We start from the raw sequence: 24023 nt of genomic DNA, 5'->3' as shown, positions 1-24023 counted from the left end.
AAGTACAGTATAGTTTTTGTTTGAGGATCAACTGGAATAATGTATGGACAGTGCAAAATAGCACATCATCTAACACATGAAATGGTATGATTCTATATAGCAGCTGCTGAAATTTGGCAGGAATATTTCCTAGTTTAGAATATACTTTTGTCTGTCTCAATGTTTTACACTCCATGCACAGTAACTCAAGGTTTAAAGTCAGTCTGGCTTATCTACAGTAGTAATTCATCTAGGGGAATCAGGGTAGCCAGAGTCTGCTGCTAGGAGAGCGAATGAACTATTCAGAAATGGAGGGGCAGGGGGTGGAATTAAGAACATTATTATTTATCAGTGGTATTGTAGAAATTTCAGGCAGGAGGGGAAGATCCTCTTTCTCCTTACCTTCCAAGGTTATTTGCCTTTTCCCTTGTTACCCTCCGTCATTTGGTCTACATGATTAGCCTCAGAAAGCCCAAGAATAAGCCAGCTGGCTAAGGCTAAGATCACATCTCTACCTGCCTCCTGCACGTTATCCCCTACCTCAGTTAGACTGATTACTCAGGGCAGGTCTGCACTACCACTTATGCTGATATAACTTACATCGCTCAGGAGTATGAAAAAGCAGAGGTGGAGTAATTATGCTGATGGGAAAGCCAATGTAGCAATTCTAGTGTAGACTAGCCCTCAATAACACCTACATTTCAGGCTTTTCTGTGCTTGAACACAATAAGCAATGAAGCAGCAGAAAGTCGGATTATGGGTTCTGCAGAGATTTTGGTTTTTCCCTGAAAATGGTCAATTTCACATTTTCACTTAGACCCATGAAAATAATACAGTCCACTGCTAATCTCCTAACCAGCCAGCCCCTTACAGTTCATATATGTTTTCTTTCTTAGCTGCTGCTTTAATGATATTTTTTCTTTTTAAAACTGTATACATAAAAATATGGTGATCTTATTTACTATGGGCTCAATCCAAAGCCCATTGAAATCAGTGAGATACTTTCCATTAACTTCACTGGGCTTTGGATCAGGCCCTGGGGCTCACTGTGGATGGAAGACTGTAGTTTCAACTGACTTCAGTAGGGCTCTGCCTAGACACAAGGGTCTGTCCATGTGAAACCAACAGGGCTTTGGTTTGTAATAAACTAACAGTAACAGTAAACAGGTCCATTTCACCCTTACTCTTGTAACATGACTAAGGATTCAATAAACCACATTTATACTCTATTTCAAGTATGTAAAATACCATGGGGGAAATTGCAAATTTGGATACTTATTTTAGGCAACTCACTGATGATTTAGATACCTAAACCCCTATTAAATCCTCTTCTGAAAAGAAATGTCACAACCCCCTAGCCAGGTCTAAACAGAAAAATGCATTCTTGGTTACTGTTCCGCTCCCCGATCTGGATTTCAAAAGCAGACAGCTTCCAATAGCACCCCAAGACTCTAAGCAATAGTGACAAAAGCAGACTTCCTCAGTCAAAAGATCCTGAAGATCCTTCTGTCACCCAACCAGCTTCATGTCTAGGCTGATCCTCAGGCCACAAGCTCTCATCCAAGACCTGATCTCCAACACAGGCTTGGAAAACGGAAAAACTGCAACTTCAGCATTCAGTGAAACATGTGCACTGCAGAACTGAACATCATCAGAATAGTAATGGCACAGCAGATAACCCAAACCATCTCACGTAGTTACCTCTGATATATCTTGAGCAGGCAGGGGTGCCAGAATAGAACCCTGTGTTACTCTATATGAGAGAGCCCATGAGGCAGAAAAGCATTAGGCCAATACTATCCTCCAATAGCAATCAAAGAAAATTGAAAGGAAAATTTAGAATATACAGAAGCCCTTGTTTCATTCATGCCCTCTGAAGCCAACAGAAGCTTTTTGCTTGATTTAAAAGGGTTGTGGATCATGTCCTCTATGCACATCTTTCATTGACTCTCTTTGCCTGGCACACACACAGTAATATAGAGGAGAAAATTATGTATACCTAAGGTTGTCAAAAAATTGGATGATATTTGACAATTAGTATGCACCAAATCAATATAATGAAAGGCTGTGTTTAAATGCATGCATGCCAGGCACAAATTTAAATTTGTGCAAGCAGTATTGAAGGGACACTGTCTCCTTTGTCTTTGTTCTGGCCTTTTCCTTTGGATACATGATATTCCACAAAGTTAAATGCTGCTCCAGGACCGATGAAAACTTCTTCCTTGCCCTTACACTCTACTTACAGTCTATCTGTAGGGTATCCTGGTTCACTTAATACTCTAATTTGCTTGTCTTATAGCTTTTTTTCCCCACATCCTGACTGTAGTTCAGGGGAAAAAAGCAAGCTGTGGAATATATCTAAGGTAATTTTTAATTACCCTAGCACCTTGGCATCTAACGGCTTCTCTGGACAGAGACTTAGTGTGTGAAAAACCACAGTGTGAATGTACAGCACACTGGCCTGCCACACATTAAGTTGCCATGTGGACCCTGCTACCACACACTAAAATTTCCATAGTGTGCTTTGATGTACTGCCCCTTACTCCTCTGCATAGCCGCATACGGGAAAGTATTAATCTTGTTCAAAATAACTGAGAGAAATGGATTTCAGCTATACAGTACTATCTGCATCAAAAAGTTGCCTTTTCATGATAATGTTGACATGCATAATGTTGAGTACTAACTATACTTTGAATAACTATATGAAATCACATAGTTATTTTGAAATAGTTTAATTTAAAATTCAAATTAAATATGCCTTTCTGGAAGGATGGAAAATCAACTTGAACTAAATGCTTATCAATTCTATTTTATTTCTAGTCAGGCCATCCTTTCATCTCACACTATGAAGCATAACAACGCCTGAGTTTTTTTCCTTCAGACTTTGATCAGTGTATTACCATGACAACAGCGTATTTACTGTAGCTATAATGGCTGGACTTCAGAAAATGTTAACTGGATCCCTTGAAAGTTTATGGAAGAGCTTTTGGTTTCCACACTCTACATGAAAGAACGTTTCTCTTAACTGAACGTATGGATAATTTAAATTCACTTTCAAATTAGCCACTGTTTTTAACAATGTCCAATGCCTCTAAAATGGTTTTAAATGTATTTAATATTTTTAATAATGAAAAAACAAATCAAACTTTTAATTATGAGCTTGCTCACTTTTTTGCTGACTGAAGTCCATAAACCATGGAGTTAATGCATCAGTTTGGCAGGATTTGAAGTATGTACACAATGAAGGTTTTTACTCTTCTTGTTTACATCATTATTCTTTTTTAGAGCTTGGGAGCCTTGCATAGTGACAAAGAAAGATGTAGGGCTCTGTTCATACACAACTCTCATCACAGTGTCTGACTAATTGCAACTAATTTTAGCTTATATGCATCACCTATGACATTGGTCAATCACTACTATCTCCTGAAAGGTTTTTATGCTCTTTAGTTAGAAAAAAGGACAGGTTTATTATTCAGGAATAGTTACATTATCTGACCCTTGCATATGCAAATATCTGCAAACTCACTGTAGTTGACACTTATGCCTCTGTCCTTCAAGCTTTAAAGCACAACCTAGTTTACATACGGATTTTCTGTTTATTATATCTGATTGCCAGCAGTATACTATAAAGTCTGATCCATAAATTATGTCTCTGCAGCTAAAAAAATAATTTCCTCAAAAATATGGTTAAAGGGGCATAAAGGGTTATATTTTGTAGGCATACTGGATGGGAGGGGGAAAATATACATTAGTAACAAGAAATATAGCACCGTTAGATTATTATAAGACATAGTCTCCAATCCAGCAGAGTAATTAAGAATGTACTTAATTTTAAGCATATATTTAAGTCCCTTCTTCTTCAGCAAAAGGGCCATGAGCGTGAGTTCAAAGGTAAGCCTGGATTTGCTAACTCAGAGACATACTGCCAGACAGCACATGCAAGAGGAGAGAAAACATTTTGTAATAGCAAGATTCCTAAAGTTTGTTTTTGCCTGTTACAAAGAACAAATTCATAAGAATAAAATGTCTTCTGCACTAGATTTTGTCAGTGTATAATTTATAAATGTGTACATAAAAAGTTTCTTTCATGTCTGTTGATCTGTTTGAAAGAGATGGAATTAGAAGATCAGAAACTAATTAGAAACCCTGTTCAATCTTAAATTTTGTTACATATGGATGATATTTGAAATCATTCATATTAAATATATACTTATAGCCATTTTAATAACTTGAAATATGAACTAATATTAAATCAGATACAATATGCATGGCTTTAAAAAGAAAACAGTGTATTATTTATGATCATCAGTAACATATGACTTCAGCTATCGCTAAGAAAAAATCTTGACAAATCTGATTTTACTCCTATACCAAAATGGATGTAATTTAATTTAACAAATGCCTCCTAAACTGTGGTTCTTTTCTGAAAAGTGACTGTAAAAATGACAGCGGGATTCAATATTTATTTTGTTTCTCAATTATTTACTCATTAAATTTACTCAGATTACAGTTTCCAAGTCAAATTTAATCTTTCTACTCTATCTTTTTTTCGCTGTATAGATGTTCAGAAACAACGTTATCAGAATTGTTTTATAATGGAGAAAGTATTTTTTCATTTATTTCAGACATTGAAACCATTTTTATTATTGTTTTTTTTTTATTTTTAAATCACCTTGGGACAGACACCAAGCCTGAAAAATGTCTGCCTGATAGGTGAAAATTTCAGGAAGTTATGAGCAGTTGAAACAGAGATAGAATAGAAACTGTTACACAACCTTAATTTATAGTTAGTCATGGTGAGCATCCCAATGGTAGTCCTAAATACTCCAAAACATTGAGGGAGAAATCTTGGTCACACTGAAGTCAAAGAAGCCAGGATTTCACCCTAAATCTGCTTTGCACTGCTTGCCTGGCACAAAGCAGACTTAAACCCAATGGACACAGTTCCTTGAAGGATTCCCCTTGGCTTAGGTGCCATAGAGCCACTGCAGTGAGTCTTATGTCATCCCCCATCTTGGCCACCAGCATAGGGGATGTGGCTGGAGAACAGGGACATGACCAGAGCATCCCTGCACCCAGGGCCAGTGCAAGGAAGTTTCGCGCCCTAGGCAAAACTTCCACCTTGCGCCCCCCCACCCCCCCGCCTGCGGCAGCTCCCCCCCGGGGAGCCATGCGGCAGCTCCCCACCCCAGCTCACCTCTGCTCCGCCTCCTCCCCGAGCACACCGCCCCCGCTCTAATTCTCCTCCCCTCCCAGGCTTGTGGCGCCAAACAGCTGATTGGCGCTGCAAGCTTGGGAGGCGGGAGAAGTGGATTGGCGACCGCGCGCTCAGGGAGGAATGCTGTAAACAAAAAATTGGGGGCACCGCTTTTTGGCACCCCCAAATCTTGGCGCCCTAGGCAACCACCTAGTTCGCCTTAATGGTAGCACTGGCCCTGCCTGCACCCTCCCAACCCCCTGCTGCCAGAATGTCTCCGGGGGGAGGGGGCTTGTTAGCCACCAGCATAATTTAGCTTTCGACTACTGTACACTGTACCTGCTGACCAGCTCAGCTTAAAGTCACCTTTGGACCCCTAAACTGTGCCAGACCTTCTGCAGGTGTGACTCTGGATTCAGCCCACAATGTGCATGTAATACCATTTCTGTTTCATTTCTTTGTCTATACACACTGGTAGCCTGTTGATTTTAGATCTCAGAATTAAGAATAAATGTGACTTTTACATTTTCCCTCATCCTAAATTTTATAGTAAAAAGAACAGTAATTTGAGAAAACAGGAAGGCTTGCCCCTCAATACACTTTACTATAACATCACAGCGTGATCAAGGCAGAAAACCTTTAGCCTTGAGCACTTTATAGAAGAAAAAGGTCATTTTTATTGCAGGGTAAAATGTTAATTTCTCCCTCTATTCTGTTTAGACCATTATACCTTATTATGGGCAGAACAGCTAGCACCACCTATTATTAAGTTATATAGTTAAGGTTGCATGACATTTCCCATTATAAGACCCTGTTTTCAGTTGCTTATAACTAGGGCCCTTTGTTTTCCGTTTTTATTTTATTTAATTTTTCATGGGGAATTTATCAGTTTATTACTACAACAAAAACAGATGAAAATTGGTGGATAAAACTATTAATAATTTTTATGGATAAGTATTGGGGTTTATTTTGGTGAATGGATGGGCAGGGGGAAAAAGTATTCAGTAGATTAATGCTTTGATGAATGGAATTTAATGTGGTTTGCTGCAGAACTAAAACAGAACTCAAAACACAATGCCACCTCTGAGTTTAAGAAAACAATAAAAAATCTCTAATCCCCAAATAAAATTTTCATTTGAATAAACAGTTTACTGTTGTAGACTTGTATCAGAGGAGTAGCCGTGTTAGTCTGAATCTGTAAAAAGCAACAGAGGGTCCTGTGGACATCTTGCATCTGAAAAGTGAGGTTCTTACCCACGAAAGCTTATGCTCCCAATACTTCTGTTAGTCTTAAAGGTGCCACAGGACCCTCTGTTGCTTGTTGTAGACTTAGAACTAGTAGCCTATAAATAATTACATTTAATAATTGGGCCACACCATTTGCAGCACATACATTCAACTTCATCCTTTTCTCCTGTTTTTGTTTTATTAAAACTTTCGAATACTTCCTTGTGTTCTGAAACGTATTCTGATATAGATTTTTGTTTTCTTCCCATTTTAGTGTGTCAGATCTTTACACCATTATCCACTAACGGTTTGAAATGTGTACATGGTGGGGGTGAGATTTATCAGTGTGTTCAAATGCGCACAGACTTCAGAACTTGCGCGTATGCCTGTTTGTTTATTACGTGTATCTTCTAGACTAATACATAGCCTTACTTCAACAGGCAGCTTTGCATATACACACAGACTAATGTATAATCTTAATACATGTACCTCATGCAATGTATTGTATTCCTAATAAAACAAGTTATTTTTTATATATTTGAATGATACAAAAGTAGGATGAAAACTGGAAAAAAACAAGTAATACTTAAAATCTGGTATTTTCTTCGGTAAAAATCAGTTTAAACTGAAAACGAAGGGCTTATAACTTTGCCAAACTTTAAGCATTCAGGTTGAAACTTTCCATGCTGGGTATCTGCCTTGGGCTGAATTTTTTGGAAAATTTCAGTCAAAAGTGTTCAGCCATTTCCAAGAACAAGGCTAGTGAAAAATACATGGTCTATTTAAAAAAATTCTGGTTCCATTTTCTTTGAAAAGATCCAGTGCTCCCATTCTTTGGAGCAGGAATTTGAAATTTGGCAGTGTGTGGTCTTTATGTCAGAGATATGTCCTTGTTGTTCCTGTAAAAATCCATCCACATCCAAGTTTGGAAAAAAATCATAGTTCACCAGTGCTCAGTAGAGACTGAAATTGGATGAGGAGATAGGAAAGGCTGGGACTGAGAGGCAGTGGAGTAGATGAAAGGAGCTGAGGAGGGTCGAAGATAAATCTGATGAGGAGCCAGAGTGCACAGGGAGAACTAGGACTGGCTGGACGAAGACACTGGGACAAGGACATGGGTGGGACAGGATGGCACTGAGATTAGAAATTGGTCTAATAAAAGATATTACCACACCCATCTTGTCTCTCTATTTTACCAACAGCAGAAAAAAAAATCAAAAATTGCTGCCTCTTTTGACTGCTTCTGTAGTCCTTTTATTCAGGGAAAAAAAGGCAGCCTTCACAGTTTAGTCTGCAAAACTTAAATTGATTTAGGTTCCAAAATGATCTTTTCACCTCTTCCTTGGACCTGAAATGTGTTTTCCTCTAGTGAATAAAGATGAATGTTTTGCATCATGCAGCCAGAGGGCGGGAGGGGGGTACTGTAAGGCCTCTGAGGAGCTAGCTTAAAAAATAGTTCTGCAAGATGGTCAGTTTTTGACCAAATAAGTAGAAAATAAGTAAGCGAGTTCCAATGCTTGGTATGTTGAATAGTCTTAATTGTTGGTTTCATTCTCACGCTTAGATCAGCAGTAGGGTTTATAGAAAACAACATGTTCCTCCAAAGTTTATATTGTACATCTTGTAGAGGAGAGCTTACTTTAAGCCATACATTTTTTCTTTACTTTTATCCAGTTACTAACCATTCTGGGGGCTTTTCCCCAGTCTCTTTGCCCAGCCATTCTGCAGGTTTACTCATTGATGACAAAATCTCTTATTCTGTCAATCTTTTGCTTTTTGATCTACCATTTCTTGGATGACAGTGTCACAGTTGTCTTAGAGACCTCAAAACCAAACAATAACTAGGGAACTGGATTGTTCTAGAGTAATTATGGTCAGGACTAGTAGCGCTGCCTATTATTAAGGGTGCCAACATTCCCCATTATAAGCCCCTGTTTTCAGTTGCTTATAACTTTACCAATTTTTAACCATTTGGGCTTAAATTTTACATGCCAGATGTGTTCTTCAGAATGATTTTTGTTCTTTAATTCTAGTGAAAATGGTTCAGACATTTCTGAAAATGTAGCTAGGGCAGAATACATTATCCATTAAAAAAAAAAAAAAAAAGCTGTTGGGCCCTCATGCTTTGGAGCAGGGATTTGAAATTTGGTAGAGGGGTGCCTTTCGCTGTCCGCGTGAAAATCTGCCTAAATTCAGCCTTTGAAATGCTCTGTAGAGACTTCTTAGATTTTAGCAGCTATCATCCTGAAGATTACTTTTGCACTGAGCATGCTCTATTCCAGGGCTCAGCAGGACTTCCCCTACAATCGCAACTCTGGGCTGATGCAGGCCATGCCGGGTCCAAGCACATGAACTGAGAACGGGAGACTGTCTTGTCTGTGCTCTTATGATCTCCCTGCTGGGCCCAGTCAGAATGGAGGATGAAGCTTCATGATTCAAATAAACAAGAGCTGTACCTGTAGGGAGGGCAGGAGAAGTAAACTGGGACAAGAAGCTTGGAGGGGAAGTTGGGAGTGACAAAAACTGGGACTGGAGACTTGTAGGGGGAGATGAGAGAAACTGGGACTTGGAGCTGGGGTGGAGGGGTTGGCACTGGCTGAACAAGGAAACTGAGACTGAGAACCAGGGGGACGAGGGGAAGGAGATGAGAGAAGATTGATCTGACAAGGAGCTGGGGTGTGTCGGGAGAACTATGATTGGACAAAGAAACTAAGACAAGGAGCAGGTTGCAGGGGAGAGGGGGCATTGACATTGAAAAAGGAGCCTGGGGAGGGAGATTGGGACGAGGAGCCAGTGGGGATGGGGAATGTGGGCAGGAGGATGACTGGAAGCTGTGGGGGAGTGAGAGAGATCAGATGAGGATCTGGGAATGGGGGAACTGGGAGTGACTTGGACAAGGAGCCTTGAGGAGTGGGGATCAGTGATGCTAATGAACCATGTGAGTGTCAATATGATGCCGCATGACAGAATTTCTGACTTCAGTTTACTTTCTTAAAAACCTAGGAAATTACCCACAAAAAACTACATTAAAGTTGCAAAGTCAAGCACTCAAAAATTAGGAAATGCCAGACCCTTAATTCAGCCCCCTTGTGCATACATATTATGATACAGTCTTTAATTACATGATCACATACTATTTTTTCCCCTGCCCACACTTCCCATCCCAATGACTCCCAGTCTCAATCTCCCTTCCTCTCTCTCACCAACAGAAGTTTGCCCAATAAAAGATATTACCTCACCCACCTTGTCTCTCTAATATCCTGGGAACAATACAGCTACAACACTGCCTATTGACAAAATAGTTTATATATTTTACAAAAATCCTCCACAACAAATGTAATACAAGGTAATTCTCCAAAGACTTAGCGAACAGAATCAACATTTATCAGGCTGTTTAACAACAAATTGATAAATTAACACACAAATCACATCAGATATAATGTATGAGGAACTGGGAACAAAATCTTCTTTTAGAGCTTGTGGAAGAGAAAATATTAAAAAGTTATAAAGCTGAAGAAACAAAATAAATGACTTCTAATTATAAATCTGCTCATGCCATCCTTGTTACATATGGAGAAATTAAAGGAGAAGACGCATAATAAAGCAAATGGATAGCCAAAAGTTCAGGGCAGCTAATATCCTCAGGGCCATATCCAGATGAAGGGTAACTTCCAATTTGCTGGCTCAGAAAAGCACTTGGGCTCCTCTGTACTATACTGACTTTCAGAGGGTACTTCCCACTTATTAGCAGCCATGTAGTGCTTAACTTCGCTGCTTAGGACCGCTACCTTCCCATCCACCCATCCTCACTGAAATATACGTCCTGGCCTTGGTTCAGGATAGCACATAACCATGTACTTTAGCCCATCCCTGTTCAGGAGAGCACTTGATCAACCTCAAGCACATGTACTTAACTTTAAGCATAGACTTAAGTTTTGTCCTGAATAGGGTGACATTCCTGAATTAGGGCCATGATGTTGGGCATGCACAGAGCCTGCTCAGGACATTCCACAATGTTCTCATCCAGGGGGACTAAGCTAAGGAAGTATGTACCCCAAAGACAAAGATTTCTCCCAGGATAACAGCTTTGAATTGGTCAGCCTGGAAGGTAGGGAAAAAAAAGATCCATTGGATCAGAGATGATTCCTGTCTTCCCCATGCCAAATTTTTTTTTTTTTTTTTTTTTTTTTTTTTTTTACAAAAAATAGAAAAAAAAATAGACAAAGATGGGAGAGAACTGAAAAAGAGAGGAGGCAGATCTTGCAGTCCAGTTACTGAGAAATGAGAGGCTCCATCTCCCATCTTTCCTTTAAGACAACCTGTAGGGCACCTGGAATCAGTCCCTGTTGCTTACTTGGAGAGTCCATGGACTGAGAGAGACAGGAGGTAACAGAATACAGGAGGGAAGGAGTTTATTTACATGATTGTCCTCCCTCCAAGCGGTTCCACAAATCCACAGCATGCAGGAGTGTTTTTAGATCCACCACAACAGGCTGATCTTTTCTCCTACATACATTGGTCATCGAGGAGCCAGGTAAAATCATCTACGGCCTCTGTGACTCAAGAAGCCACAGATACTTTTGTTGGATAGGCCCCTCATCATTGCCTTTGTGAGATGATGCCATTTTAGCTGGGATTAATAGGGTGAAGAAAAAAATGTTGTACACTGTTAACTGATTTTTGCAAATACACAAACTACAACCACGTTGGGGTATAACATTAGTGAATCAGTCTTTCAGTCAAATTTATCTTTTGTGCAATTCCACTGAATAAAGAAATGCAGTTGTTAGTATGGGTATGGATATTATCTGAATAATTTTCAAAAATTCAAAAGAAAACCTGTATAATCTTGCTTTGGCAGATTCAACGAACAGGTTGAATTCTTACTTTGCTCTGAGGACTTCAGATGAAAATCGCTATATATAGTAAGCATTCCATATTGTTGTTCATTGCTTTTAACTCAGGTAACCCCTACCTAAGAAGCTGGGGACAGAAATATTCAAAAGCCCAAACCTGTAGCCCTTTGTCACACAGAACTCCCTTTGACCTCAGTGGAAGCTTTGCCTGAGGCTACATCTACACTACAGGGGGGTGTCGATTTAAGATACGCAAATTCAGCTACGCGAATAGCGTAGCTGAATTCGACGTATCGCAGCCGACTTACCCCGCTGTAGGGACGGCGGCAAAATCGACCTCTGCGGCTTCCCGTCGACGGCGCTTACTCCCACCTCCGCTGGTGGAGTAAGAGCGTCGATTTAGGGATCGATTGTCGCGTCCTGATGGGACACGATAAATCGATCTCCGAGAGGTCGATTTCTACCCGCCGATTCAGGCGGGTAGTGTAGACCCAGCCTTAATAAGGACTGCAGGATCAGGCCACAAATGAAATTCTGCTTCCTCAGGGTTGAATAGTGGCAAGTTTGAATACCTGCAAGGTACTTGGTTGTTGAAAAGGTTGCACTATATATTTTTAAGGAAATTGTGGATATTAGGGGCCTCATTCTCAGCAGTTTTTTTTTTTCATTTCAATAACTGTAGTTGTTAAAATCAACTAAGATATGCCAATTTACAGCAGCTGAGAACCTGGCCCTTGTGCTTGAGAGAAACAGATAAGATTAAACTGATTATTATCACTCGGAGACCAATCAGATTGAGGGCTGAGTATTATGGATCTTATTCAGGCAAAATTTCCTCGGACTTCAATGGAAATCAAAAGAATTCAGTAGCAATATACAGTGTAATGGAGACTTTCTAATCTTTATCGTAAAAACACCACAATTGTTAAAACAATAACTTGTATGACTAATCTTTGTACTCTGCATTACTCTTCCTGAAATTGTTGGAAATACACCAGCATGTTTCAATTAGAAAAGAACTATTGTTTGATCGGGATATCTAGTTGGACATACTACTGTACATTGGAGAAACACTGATAAAATACCATATGTAAATAAGAAAATGGCTTTTCTCTATTTTTAAAAAGGTTTATTAGTGTACCTGAAAATGTAGCACAAGATCACTAAAATATGAGGAATAGAAAAAAAATTTATCTTTGTAACTGAAGATGAAGCAATATAGATGTTGGTTTGATGAACAGGATGGAGTTACTGAAGAGGTAAAGAATGGTCCATACAGAAATAATAAAACAACTTTTTCTGTCACCATAAATTAAAGAAACTTTCACTAGAAGTATAAATGCCAAATGGATTTGTCTAATGTAAAGCCTCTAATATAAAACCTTTTTCTGTTTTGGATGAGAAAACCAGAAATAGACAAAATGCCACAAGTAGAATCTGCAGACTTATTCCATAAGGCCCAGTGAAGAAGATACATCTAGTTAGAACAAAAAAAATATCCTGCCCCCAAACTGATAACTTTGCAAAAACAAAGGTTATGAATAATGAGATGCAATATCCATCAACTCCTGCAACTGCAAAATTAATTCCAATTCTTCTGTACAATACAAGAGATAATGTTCAATATCACATATCAGTGAGAGTATTCCCACTTTAGTCAATGGATCTACTGTGCAAGCAAGCCTTGAATGGTCAATCCACTTGTTGTATTTGACTGAAGTCAGATAACCCAGCAATGTTAAGTTTCATAGAATTTGATTCAGAGGCTCCACAGCACTTGTTGATTCAGACAGCCAAAGTGAGAGCTTCATTCTGAAAAGAAGCCCTCAATGTAAAAAGTTGCTTGGAGTCTCAAAGTGTGAATTAAGAGAAAATATAGTGGACAATTCATCAACTGCAAAATATCAAAATTAAATCAAACCCAATATGATTGTGTCAAAAACTTTTTATGCAAAAAATTATTTTGGTGTGATGTGTAAATTTCAATTTTCTTCCCAGTGATTCCACTTATCCAGTGAGGTCCAGTTTTTTTAAAGGAAGAAATATAAAAATATGAAGTTTGAATAATGAAGTACATGCTTTCTTAAAACAGAATAAATCATAGTGACAGACCTGTAAAAGTGACTGCCAAATTAGAAAATACATTTTTAACAAATTTAGGTTCTATCTTCAGGCTTTATTTTGTATATTTTATTTTTAACTTGATTGAATGTTGATTACAGAGCACCCAAGAACCTGTACCATTGATCTGCTCAATAGACAGAACAATCTGACAGCTCTCTGAAAAAGAGATGTCTATTTGTTCAATAGAATCAGTGTCCAATACACTGTTTCGCTGTCACCATTGGGAAGTGTGGTTAATATTGCTTATTAAATAACACAAAACAGCTTGAACAAGAAATACAAAACTCAGGAGTGCTTTTAGATACAGTACACCCTTGGTATAATGCCCTTCATTACCGTACTGTTAAAAAAAAAGGGGGGGGGAGGGATGTTGCATATTCATGGATAATTTTTATCCAGGGCTGAGCCCAAGGGCAGAAACTAAGGAGTGGGCTCCCACTCTGTCTCCCACCACCTGGGGCTGACAGCTGGGAGCACAGAGTCCCGGAGCTGCCACCCGATGTGCAAAGACTACCCCTGCTTCTGTTTTTCCTGCCAGCTCAGGACTTCAGCACCCTGTTTTGCTGAGCCAGACACTTCCGTCTGGCTCCAGACACAGATCCAGGGTCTGAATCACTTGTCCCAAAGCTGCAAGTTTACCTGAAAACAGCTCGCAGTAGCGTGCTTGTCTTTAGCACTTAGATGCCCAACTCCCAATGGGGTCTAAACCCAGATAAATCCGTTTTGCCCTGCATAAAGTTTATGCAGGGCAAACTCATAAATTGTTCGCCCTCTATAACACTGATAGAGAGATATGCACAGTTGTTTGCTCCCCCAGGTATTAATACATACTCTGAGTGAATTACTAAATAGAAAGTGATTTTATTAAATACAGACAGTAGGATTTAAGTGGTTCAAAGTAGTAACAGACAGAACAAAGTAAGTCACAAGCAAAATAAAATAAAATGCGCAAATCTATGCCTAATCAAACTGAATACAGATAATCTCACCCTCAGAGATGCTTCAGTAAGTTTTTCTCAGACTGGACACCTTCCAGGCCTGGGCACAATTCTTTCCCCTGGTACAGCTCTTGTTGCAGCTCAGGTGGTAGCTAGGGGATTCTTCATGATGGCTCCTCTCCCTCCCTGTTCTCTTCCCCCCTTTATATATCTTTTGCATAAGGCGGGAACTCTTTGTCTCTCTGGGTTTCCACCCCCCCTCACTGGAAAAGCACCAGGTTAAAGATGGATTTCAGTTCAGGTGACATGATCACATGTCACTGCAAGACTTCATTACTCACTTGCCAGCACACACATATACAGGAAGACTCACAGGTAAATACAGCCATCTGCAGACAATGGGAGTTATCAAGATTCCAAACCATCATTAATGGTCCACACTTTACCCAATTACAATAGGCCCTCAGAGTTACATTTTATATTTCTAGTTTTAGATACAAGAGTGGTACATTTATACAAATCAGATGATCACACTCAGTAGATTATAAGCTTTGTAATGATACCTTACAAGAGACCTTTTGCATGAGGCATATTCCAGTTACTTACATTCACTTATTACCGTATTTTCTCTAAAACTATCTTAGTTACATTATATTGACTTATTATCAAGTTTTTATAAAACCATATAGACTGCACAACGTCACAACATTTTTAACAAATTTAGGTTCTATCTTCAGGCTTTATTTTGTATATTTTATTTTTAACTTGATTGAATGTTGATTACAGAGCACCCAAGAACCTGTACCATTGATCTGCTCAATAGACAGAACAATCTGACAGCTCTCTGAAAAAGAGATGTCTATTTGTTCAATAGAATCAGTGTCCAATACACTGTTTCGCTGTCACCATTGGGAAGTGTGGTTAATATTGCTTATTAAATAACACAAAACAGCTTGAACAAGAAATACAAAACTCAGGAGTGCTTTTAGATACAGTACACCCTTGGTATAATGCCCTTCATTACCGTACTGTTAAAAAAAAAGGGGGGGGGGAGGGATGTTGCATATTCATGGATAATTTTTATCCAGGGCTGAGCCCAAGGGCAGAAACTAAGGAGTGGGCTCCCACTCTGTCTCCCACCACCTGGGGCTGACAGCTGGGAGCACAGAGTCCCGCTTCTGCGGGGGGGCTGACAACCAGGAGCTCCTCCACTAGGGGCTGAAGTCACAAAGGTCACCAAAAATCTCCCTCCCTGACCAACTTGTAGCCTTAATTAATATTAATTAATTAAGCTAACGCCCCTATCCAAGGTGACTTCATTAACAAACTCCAGCAGTTTATGATTCGTTCTGATTGTCCTTTTGCTATAATGAACCCCTGGTTACAACGAAGGCCTGGATCCTGACAGGTTTGTTATAGCGAGGATGGACTGTATTTTGTTTTTCCCCAACTGCCTATACAACAACACTCTAACATGAAAAAGTACAAGAGTCTGCTGTTTTATTTTATAATATCAGGATGCATAAAAATCAATTATTTTAAAATATTGGCTTTTTTCAATCAGATATTTTTATTTAAATTAAACAAATTTTTTTTTAAATAAACCTATTTAAAATTAAATTTGAAATTGATAATTTATGTTAAGGTCTAAACTATTAAAATAATGTAAATTAAATACAACAAATATTGAGCAGTACCTCTGCCAATTTTAAAATAGAATCAAACCACCGATTTGGTTGACATTCTCAACCAGTTTTTGACAGTGGTAGCCTTTTCTGCAGAAATAGGGAGAATGTTTTTTTCATTTCAGTTTATTCAGCTAGTTCAGTTTAATGACTAGTTCATGTAAAGTTAAGAAACCAAGTGGGAGTTGAAAAAAGCAGGAAAGCTTGTTTTCCTCTTCCAGTCTATGAAGAAAAACTAGATGTGATAGGATGAGATCTACTGGTTCTAAAATCTTAAAGGACATGGTGACCAGAAGCAATCAGGGCAATTCATTAACTACAGATATTTCCTTTGTGTAATAAATCAGTTTCGAATGTAGAATATGTTTTGATAAACTTTTTTTCTTAAGTATCCAGCACATTTAAGTTTGATTTTAAAACATTAAAATTGTGTTTTTGTGCATTTTTGATTGAATTTGAATTTCCATTCACATAGAGCTTGACACAAATCATAAGTAAAAAATTATGGTAACTAAGAAATGCATATTTCAGTATTTTCTAACATACTAAAAAAAATCTAAAAGTTAAGGATCTGAATAAATGTTAGTTAAGCTATATAATTGCTTCATTAAATGTTTATAGATGTAGATATCCTCCTGGTTAGCAAAAAAAAATGCACCAAATTTAGAGTACAGAATATAGTTAGTTACAATGCAACATGTTTTAATTAACCAGTTAGAATCAACCTCTCTTTAGGAAAATAAAAAGCATAAACACAACACATGATTAAAATTGATCACTTAAATCAAGGTTTCCTGCTTGTTGATTTAAATCATTATTAAAATTGGTGATTTATATATTTTTGATTTAAATCAGTCCACCCAGTATAGTATAGTCAAGTGTGTGTATTTGCTAGTTTGAAAAAACTGCCAACTTTGGTGTCTGTACCAGACGACAGAGTAGTGTTAGCAACTGATTAAAAATAGTGAGAGATTGTTTATTTAAAAAATCAGGATGAATTCATCTAAAAGCTAGCAAATATTATCAGAATGACTTTTAATTTAAAAAAAATACTATTTCGTCATCCAGAAGCTGGCAACAATATAAAGTCTTTAGATAAAAAAGGTAAATGTTGTTCATTATGATAAAAATAGTCTAGCATTAAAAAAATATACTTGGTCCCTGCATAGGGAGGGAAGAACAAATCATGTCAAACCAATCTGATAGCTTTCTTTGATAGGATAACGAGCCTTGTGGATAAGGGTGAAGCGGTGGATGTGGTATACCTAGACTTTAGTAAGGCATTTGATACGGTCTCGCATGATATTCTTATCGATAAACTAGGCAAATACAAATTAGATGGGGCTACTATAAGGTGGGTGCATAACTGGCTGGATAATCGTACTCAGAGAGTTGTTATTAATGGTTCCCAATCCTGCTGGAAAGGCGTAACGAGTGGGGTACCGCAAGGGTCTGTTTTGGGACCGGCTCTGTTCAATATCTTCATCAACGACTTAGATATTGGCATAGAAAGTACGCTTATTAAGTTTGCGGATGATACCAAACTGGAAGGGATTGCAACTACTTTGGAGGACAGGGTCATAATTCAAATGATCTGGACAAATTGGAGAAATGGTCTGAGTTAAACAGGATGAAGTTTAACAAAGACAAATGCAAAGTGCTCCACTTAGGAAGGAAAAATCAATTTCACACATACAGAATGGGAAAAGACTGTCTAGGAAGGAGTACGGCAGAAAGGGATCTAGGGGTTATAGTGGACCACAAGCTAAATATGAGTCAACAGTGTGATGCTATTGCAAAAAAAGCAAACATGATTCTGGGATGCATTAACAGGTGTGTTGTGAGCAAGACACGAGAAGTCATTCTTCCGCTCTACTCTGCTCTGGTTAGGCCTCAGCTGGAGTATTGTGTCCAGTTCTGGGCGCCGCATTTTAAAAAAGATGTGGAGAAACTGGAAAGGGTCCAAAGAAGAGCAACAAGAATGATTAAAGGTCTTGAGAACATGACCTATGAAGGAAGGCTGAAAGAATTGGGTTTGTTTAGTTTGGAAAAGAGAAGACTGAGAGGGGACATGATAGCAGTTTTCAGGTATATAAAAGGGTGTCATAAGGAGGAGGGAGAGAACTTGTTCACCTTAGCCTCTAAGGATAGAACCAGAAACAATGGGTTTAAACTGCAGCAAGGGAGGTCTAGATTGGACATTAGGAAAAAGTTCCTAACTGTCAGGGTGGTTAAACACTGGAACAAATTGCCTAGGGAGGTTGTGGAATCTCCGTCTCTGGAGATATTTAAGAGTAGGTTAGATAAATGTCTATTAGGGATGGTCTAGGCAGTATTTGGTCCTGCCATGCGGGCAGGGGACTGGACTCGATGACCTCTCGAGGTCCCTTCCAGTCCTAGAATCTATGAATCTATGAATCTATGAATAGGCTACAGTGCATGGGCCTTGCCTAAACAGATTGCTGCTGAAAATGTGCATCACCTGGAGCCACACTTACTCACATGTTTTGGGACTTATATAATAACAAGACAACTTAAAAATTATTTCCCAGAAATACATTTGGCATATATCCCTTCAGCTCAGAAACTCTCCAATTCAAGGAAAGCTTGGTTCTCTAGAACAGAGCTTGTAGCCCAATGACTCATATTGCTTAGATGGAAGAGCAGACTGCTGCCAGGGATAGACGCTTGGCACAGCAACTTGGCTGACCTGGCATCTAAAAAGGAGGTAACATTTCAAAGAGGGACCTCACACAAATTTGAAAAGATTTGGTATGACTTTTTAGAAATCTTTGATTAATTCCTAGTGGATAGAAACGAAGCTGTCACTCTCTGTTTCCATCCTGCCCCCTTCCTTCCTTTCCTTTCCCCCAATGAAGTCAACTGGGCTCCATGCAGGCCCAGCAGTCCACAGTGAATCACAGAGCAGGACCAGAGCCTTATACTATGAATAAATATTGTGACATACGAGATAATAACATAATATCAGCAAGACTAATACCTCTGTATTTTGTTTAAGTCAGACAATAAACCATTTATTTTTTAAAACGTAATTAAGCAGTCTCATAACAAATCTGTTAAAAGGGTACTGTCAGCTTGAATTGATTTCCACAGAACTACTTGTGTGAGAGAACTTATTCACAAAAATAAGTATTTGAAGGATCTAACCCTAATTTTATAATAAACAATTTTTTATAAAACCTAGGGCCAACAGCAAAACAAAATCAAAGCAACAGAAACTGCTATGTTTACACAAATAAATATTCCTCTGCAGAATCTGAAACTCAAACACTGCAACACTAGGAACCTGAAAGTGAAACTAACTATAAACAAAAATAAAACCAAATTCATTAAAATTCTACATTGTCCAGGATGAGATGAGAGAAGTACAGAAAGTAAACATAGAAAATACATAGTGACAAATATATTGGATTTAAAAAATTATTTCACTTTTAATAATTATAGTAATAATACGGGTAATTGGTATGTAGGTTGAAAATTATGTTTAAACAAATATGTATTTAACTGACAGTAGCTCTTCAAATCTTTACGCTCATTATATAAAAACCCTACATGAAAAGTATATTAAGGTTGCCAAGTCAAGTGCTCAAAAGTTAGGAAATACCACAATTAAGGCTGCCCATGTAACCTTAATTTGGCCCCCTTGTGATATAGCCTTTAATTACATTACCATATACAATTTTTCCATAGAATTTTGCAAGTTTAATATTCTTTTAATGTACTTTTATGCAATTTCCAAAGGTTTTTAAAACTTTAAAATTGAAAAAACAAAAATTCCATCATGAAGCATATTGAGCCCCACATGGGTCATCAGCAGGGTTGGGATCTTTAGATCCACAGCAAAGTCCTCTATCACTTGAGTTAACAGAGTAACTGGTAGCAGTAGAAGGTTATCTTCTATATGGACCTGCTAGTAGAAGAGGATGGAGACACACACTTTGCCTGTAGCTTTCACAACAAATTGCTATCAAAGGAATGTTCCGACACCAGAATAATAGGTTCAATTCCAGGTTCTGGAGGGGAATGTGCTCTAGTCACTACAGATCCTTCTGTACCTGTCCTCCCCAGCTTCTGCCCCTGTCTCTTCGCCTGCTGCTATCCACTTGGATTCCTACGCCTCCCCCAGCTCCCAACCTTGCCCCTGTTCTGCAACTCCCAACCCATTTTCATTCCTGTCTTTCCCCGTTCCCAGTTCTTGCCCTTCTCCACCTCTTGTTCCCATCCCCCCCATCTTCTGACCCCCTCAGCTCCTGCCCTATCCCACACTTCTGCTCCTAACCCCTGCATGCCCAAATCCTCCCTTCCTGCATCTCTTTCCCCTCTCCCCACTACTTATCACTCCTCTTCATTTGAGCATAGCTGTTTCCTCCATCTCTTCCACAGTGCCTCCTCTTAGTTCTGGTGCTCAGCACCACTTCAGCCTCTGGAAATGAGGAGGAGCAACCACAGGGAAGCTGCCTGCTCAGCCCCTGCAGCCTTAGGTTGGAGGATGCTCAGGCACTCTGTGGAGATGGCACATGCACAGAGTGGATCTGTGAGGAGATGGAGCATGCTCAGCGCAGAGTCTTCAGAAAATTTAGCAGCTGAACTCTAACAAGTCTCCACTGAGCATGTGCAAACTGAGGTTTTTTAAAAGCTTATAACTTGGCCAAATTTGCATACATTTTCACAGAAGCAACAAAAGGTACATCCCTGCCACTGGGGTGACATCCCTGCCAAATTTTAATTCCCTGCTCAAAATCATGGAGGCATTAGAGCTTCCCAAAGAAATGGTTGTAAGATTTTTTTTTTTTTAAGATGGACAAAACAATATTTTTCCCTACTATCATTCTCAGAAGTGACTGGACTATTTTAGCTCAAAATTAAAAAAAAAAAAAAATCAGCCATAGGCAGACACCAACATGGAAAATTTCAGCCCCAAACATTTACTTTTCACAAAGTTAAGCGGTTGAAAATAGAGGTTTATAATGGGAAGTGTTGGGCAACCTTAACTATAGAGGTCACTACTTGCACTGCTTATAATTAAGTTACAGAAAAACTTGTTGAAAATTTTACTGAAAAGATGATGAAATCATAGCTCTGTATCTTAAAATACAAGAACAGACAAACAGTGTTAGTGTTAAGTTCATGACATATATTATTGGCCCCAAACCCTCACACATGCAGGTTACTCGTGGGTACTCACATGAATAACATTATTCCTAAATGCAGTCTGGTTGTTTGGGCCTTTCGTTAGCCAGCCAATAGGTTTCAGAAACAGACACAGATCAATGGTTGAGCTGATTACATCATGAAACTGCAATCACTAATTATTTAATCTAACTAAACAAACATCACTATGGGAAACAAATTAGCATTTCATACATGAGTGAAGGAGACAATTTTCCACTTCAGGGTTCAGCCACAGTGGACACTTGTTGAATTTGTACACTTAAAGCTCATTTTATGCATGCCCACACTAAGGGGTTTTATAGCCTTTCTGGAGATTTAGTACCATAAAAAGATTAAAGTTCCTCTGCTGGCTATAATATTTATAACAGCTAATTATTTCTAAATCACTGGAGTGAAAGTAAGATATCATCCTGTAAGCAGTTAAGGAATATCAAGTAAAGTTTTTGGATTAGCATCCTCACTAATTGCTAAATCACTCCAGTGCCCTGACAGGAAAAGAACACTACACAACTCTTTAAGAAACAAGGTCCATGTTGTTAGAAGTCTATTTAGCAACTTTTCTCTGGTCTGCAAACGAAAAGAAAATTAGAAGAAAACTGACAAACGGTTTAAATTACAAGAAGCTCTTGGCAAATGACAACCTTGTGGCCCAGTCCTCAGACAAAACTCTCACTGACCTTAGTGGGAACTTTGCTTGAATAAGAACTGCAGCATCAATGCCCAGATCCCCAGATCACTCTTCAACTCTTTATGAATACAGCCACATGATAATTTTTAAGGCCATGGGACCATCAGTGCTTTCCCAACTCACTTTCCATGTTCAAGCCAAATACTCAAAAATTAAAACGAACATGTGTGTGTGTGTGTGTGTTTTCTGAATGGACAGTAGCTGACAACCCAAGTTCTTGCTTACACCTCCAACTGTCAGAGGTGATGTCCATTAAAATGCAAACCATTTGCTATACAGCGTCCTGACATGAGTGAGTAACCCAGAATACACAACCTCCATCCTGCTAGCCAGAAAGGGAAGCTCGTGTGTGAGGCTCCGTACATGTGCCTCTGCCAGAGGGCCACAGGGGATCAAACGCCGCCCACAGTATGAAACCCAGGCTTAGGCGAATGGTGGCGGCTTGGGGCAGAGCCCTGAGGGCTCAGTCTCGTTCCCTTCTGGTTAGACGCAGGCGGGGGTAGCCTATCATGCCCAGACAGAGCGGAGCTGTGCGTGTGTCCACACGCGTCTCCCTGTCCTTGAGGGCGCGGAAAATGCGAAGAGTGTGAGAGGGCTGACCCAGCGACGCGTGTGTCAGTGCGCACACACACACACACACACACACACGCCAGTCCCCGGCTCGCTGTCTGCCCCCCGCCCCCCGCATGGAGCGGCGGGCTGCGCCTTACCTGGGGTGCTGGGGGAGGCGGGCCGGCTTAGCCCAGCTGCTGCTGCTGTCCGCTGTGGCGACCTGAGCGCGGGAGCCGCGGCCGCTCTGACACCGGCTGCTGCTGGGCTTGATGCCGCCGCTTTTCTGGTGCCTCCCGGTGCCGCTGCGGCGGCGGCTGCTCCACTCGCGCAAGAGGCCAGGCTCGGGAGCCGGCAAACTCGTCCTCGCACACGACAAGCCCGGGGGTCTGGCCGCCGCCTTCCTGCTGGGGCTGCTGCTGCTGCTGCCCCCGCTGTATCTCATGGTGCAAGGGGACGCCGCATGCCGGGCTCCCGCTTCCCCGCCGCACCGCACAGAGACACGCGGCAGCTCGGGCTCCACCGGGACCGCCAACCAGCCGGCACCCCGGGCTGCTGCGGGGCGAGGAGAAGGAAGTAGGGGGGCAGAGGGGCTGCTGGCTGGGGTCCGTCCTGGTGCATTAAGTTAAATGCACTGAGGGGCGAGGCAGGGAGGCTGCAATCCCGGGACTTCTCCTTAAAGTTGGTGCCCCGGGGGCGAGGAGGGAGCATCCTCCCAGCAAATCCTGCATCGTCCTCCACCCCCGCTCAGCAGAGCTTTTGGGGCGCAGCCCGGCCTGCGCCCGGCGATCATCGGGGTGCAGCTCCTGCGGGAGGGCTAATGCCTGATTGCCGAATTAGCTGGAGGGGAGAGGCGGGGGCTGCTTTGCTATAATCGGACTCTCTTGCAAGGAAAATGTAGCTGGGCTGCAAAATTGGTCAGGGCTGAAAAGGGACCCGCTGATCGCTTCCCGTCTCCCCCCTTTTGAAGAGCGGGTGGTTTTGCTTTTGGGAAGAAAAGGGTGGGGAAGAAAAAGCTGCAGAGAGAAGGAGAGGAGCGCTCCCTCCCCTGCCTCCCTTTGCACAAGTGCAGGAAATGTTCCACTGACCTACATATTTTTCCAAACATACGTGACCTTTTTTCTCCCCAGCCCCCCTTTCTGTGGGAGGAGACAGGCGAGGATCCAAGAAAAGGAGACGCTGGGGCTAGAGAAAGCACAGAAGAAGAAAAAACAGGGAGGGTTTCTTCACAATGCGGAGAGCAAATATCAACTTAGCTATATTTATACATATGCACAGTGAACGACAGAGCATAAAGCGGCAGTTGATCTTTGCTAATTCTGCTGCGTTCCAGATCCTAAGGAACGACCGCAGTTTAAGCTGGCCAGAAAATGTAGACGGGGTAGGCAACCTATGGCACGCGTGCTGAAGGCGGCATGCAAGCTGATTTTCGGTGGCACTCACACTGCCCGGGTCCTGGCCACCGCTCTGGGGGGCTCTGCATTTTAATTTAATTTTAAATGAAGCTTCTTAAGCATTTTAAAAACCTTATTTACTTTACATACAACAATAGTTTAGTTATATATTATAGACTTATAGAAAGAGACC

At 40.4% G+C, this 24023-nt stretch overlaps 1 protein-coding gene across 1 annotated transcript in view; it reads right to left on the bottom strand.

The window, feature by feature from the left end:
- NPAS2 (neuronal PAS domain protein 2) overlaps positions 1-23469 on the bottom strand; it is a 151723-nt gene extending 128254 nt beyond the window's left edge. The window contains exon 1 of the mRNA XM_054009832.1: positions 22598-23469. Coding sequence (XP_053865807.1) covers positions 22598-22881 — 284 coding nt within the window. The 5' untranslated portion in view covers positions 22882-23469. The remainder of the gene's footprint in view (positions 1-22597) is intronic.
- Positions 23470-24023: the final 554 nt, after the last annotated feature.

The sequence above is a fragment of the Malaclemys terrapin genome, chromosome 1 (genome assembly GCF_027887155.1).
Source record: "Malaclemys terrapin pileata isolate rMalTer1 chromosome 1, rMalTer1.hap1, whole genome shotgun sequence".
Classification (NCBI taxonomy): domain Eukaryota; kingdom Metazoa; phylum Chordata; order Testudines; family Emydidae; genus Malaclemys; species Malaclemys terrapin.
The sequence above is the reverse complement of the archived record's forward strand: the minus strand, read 5'-3'. Positions and strand labels throughout refer to the sequence as shown.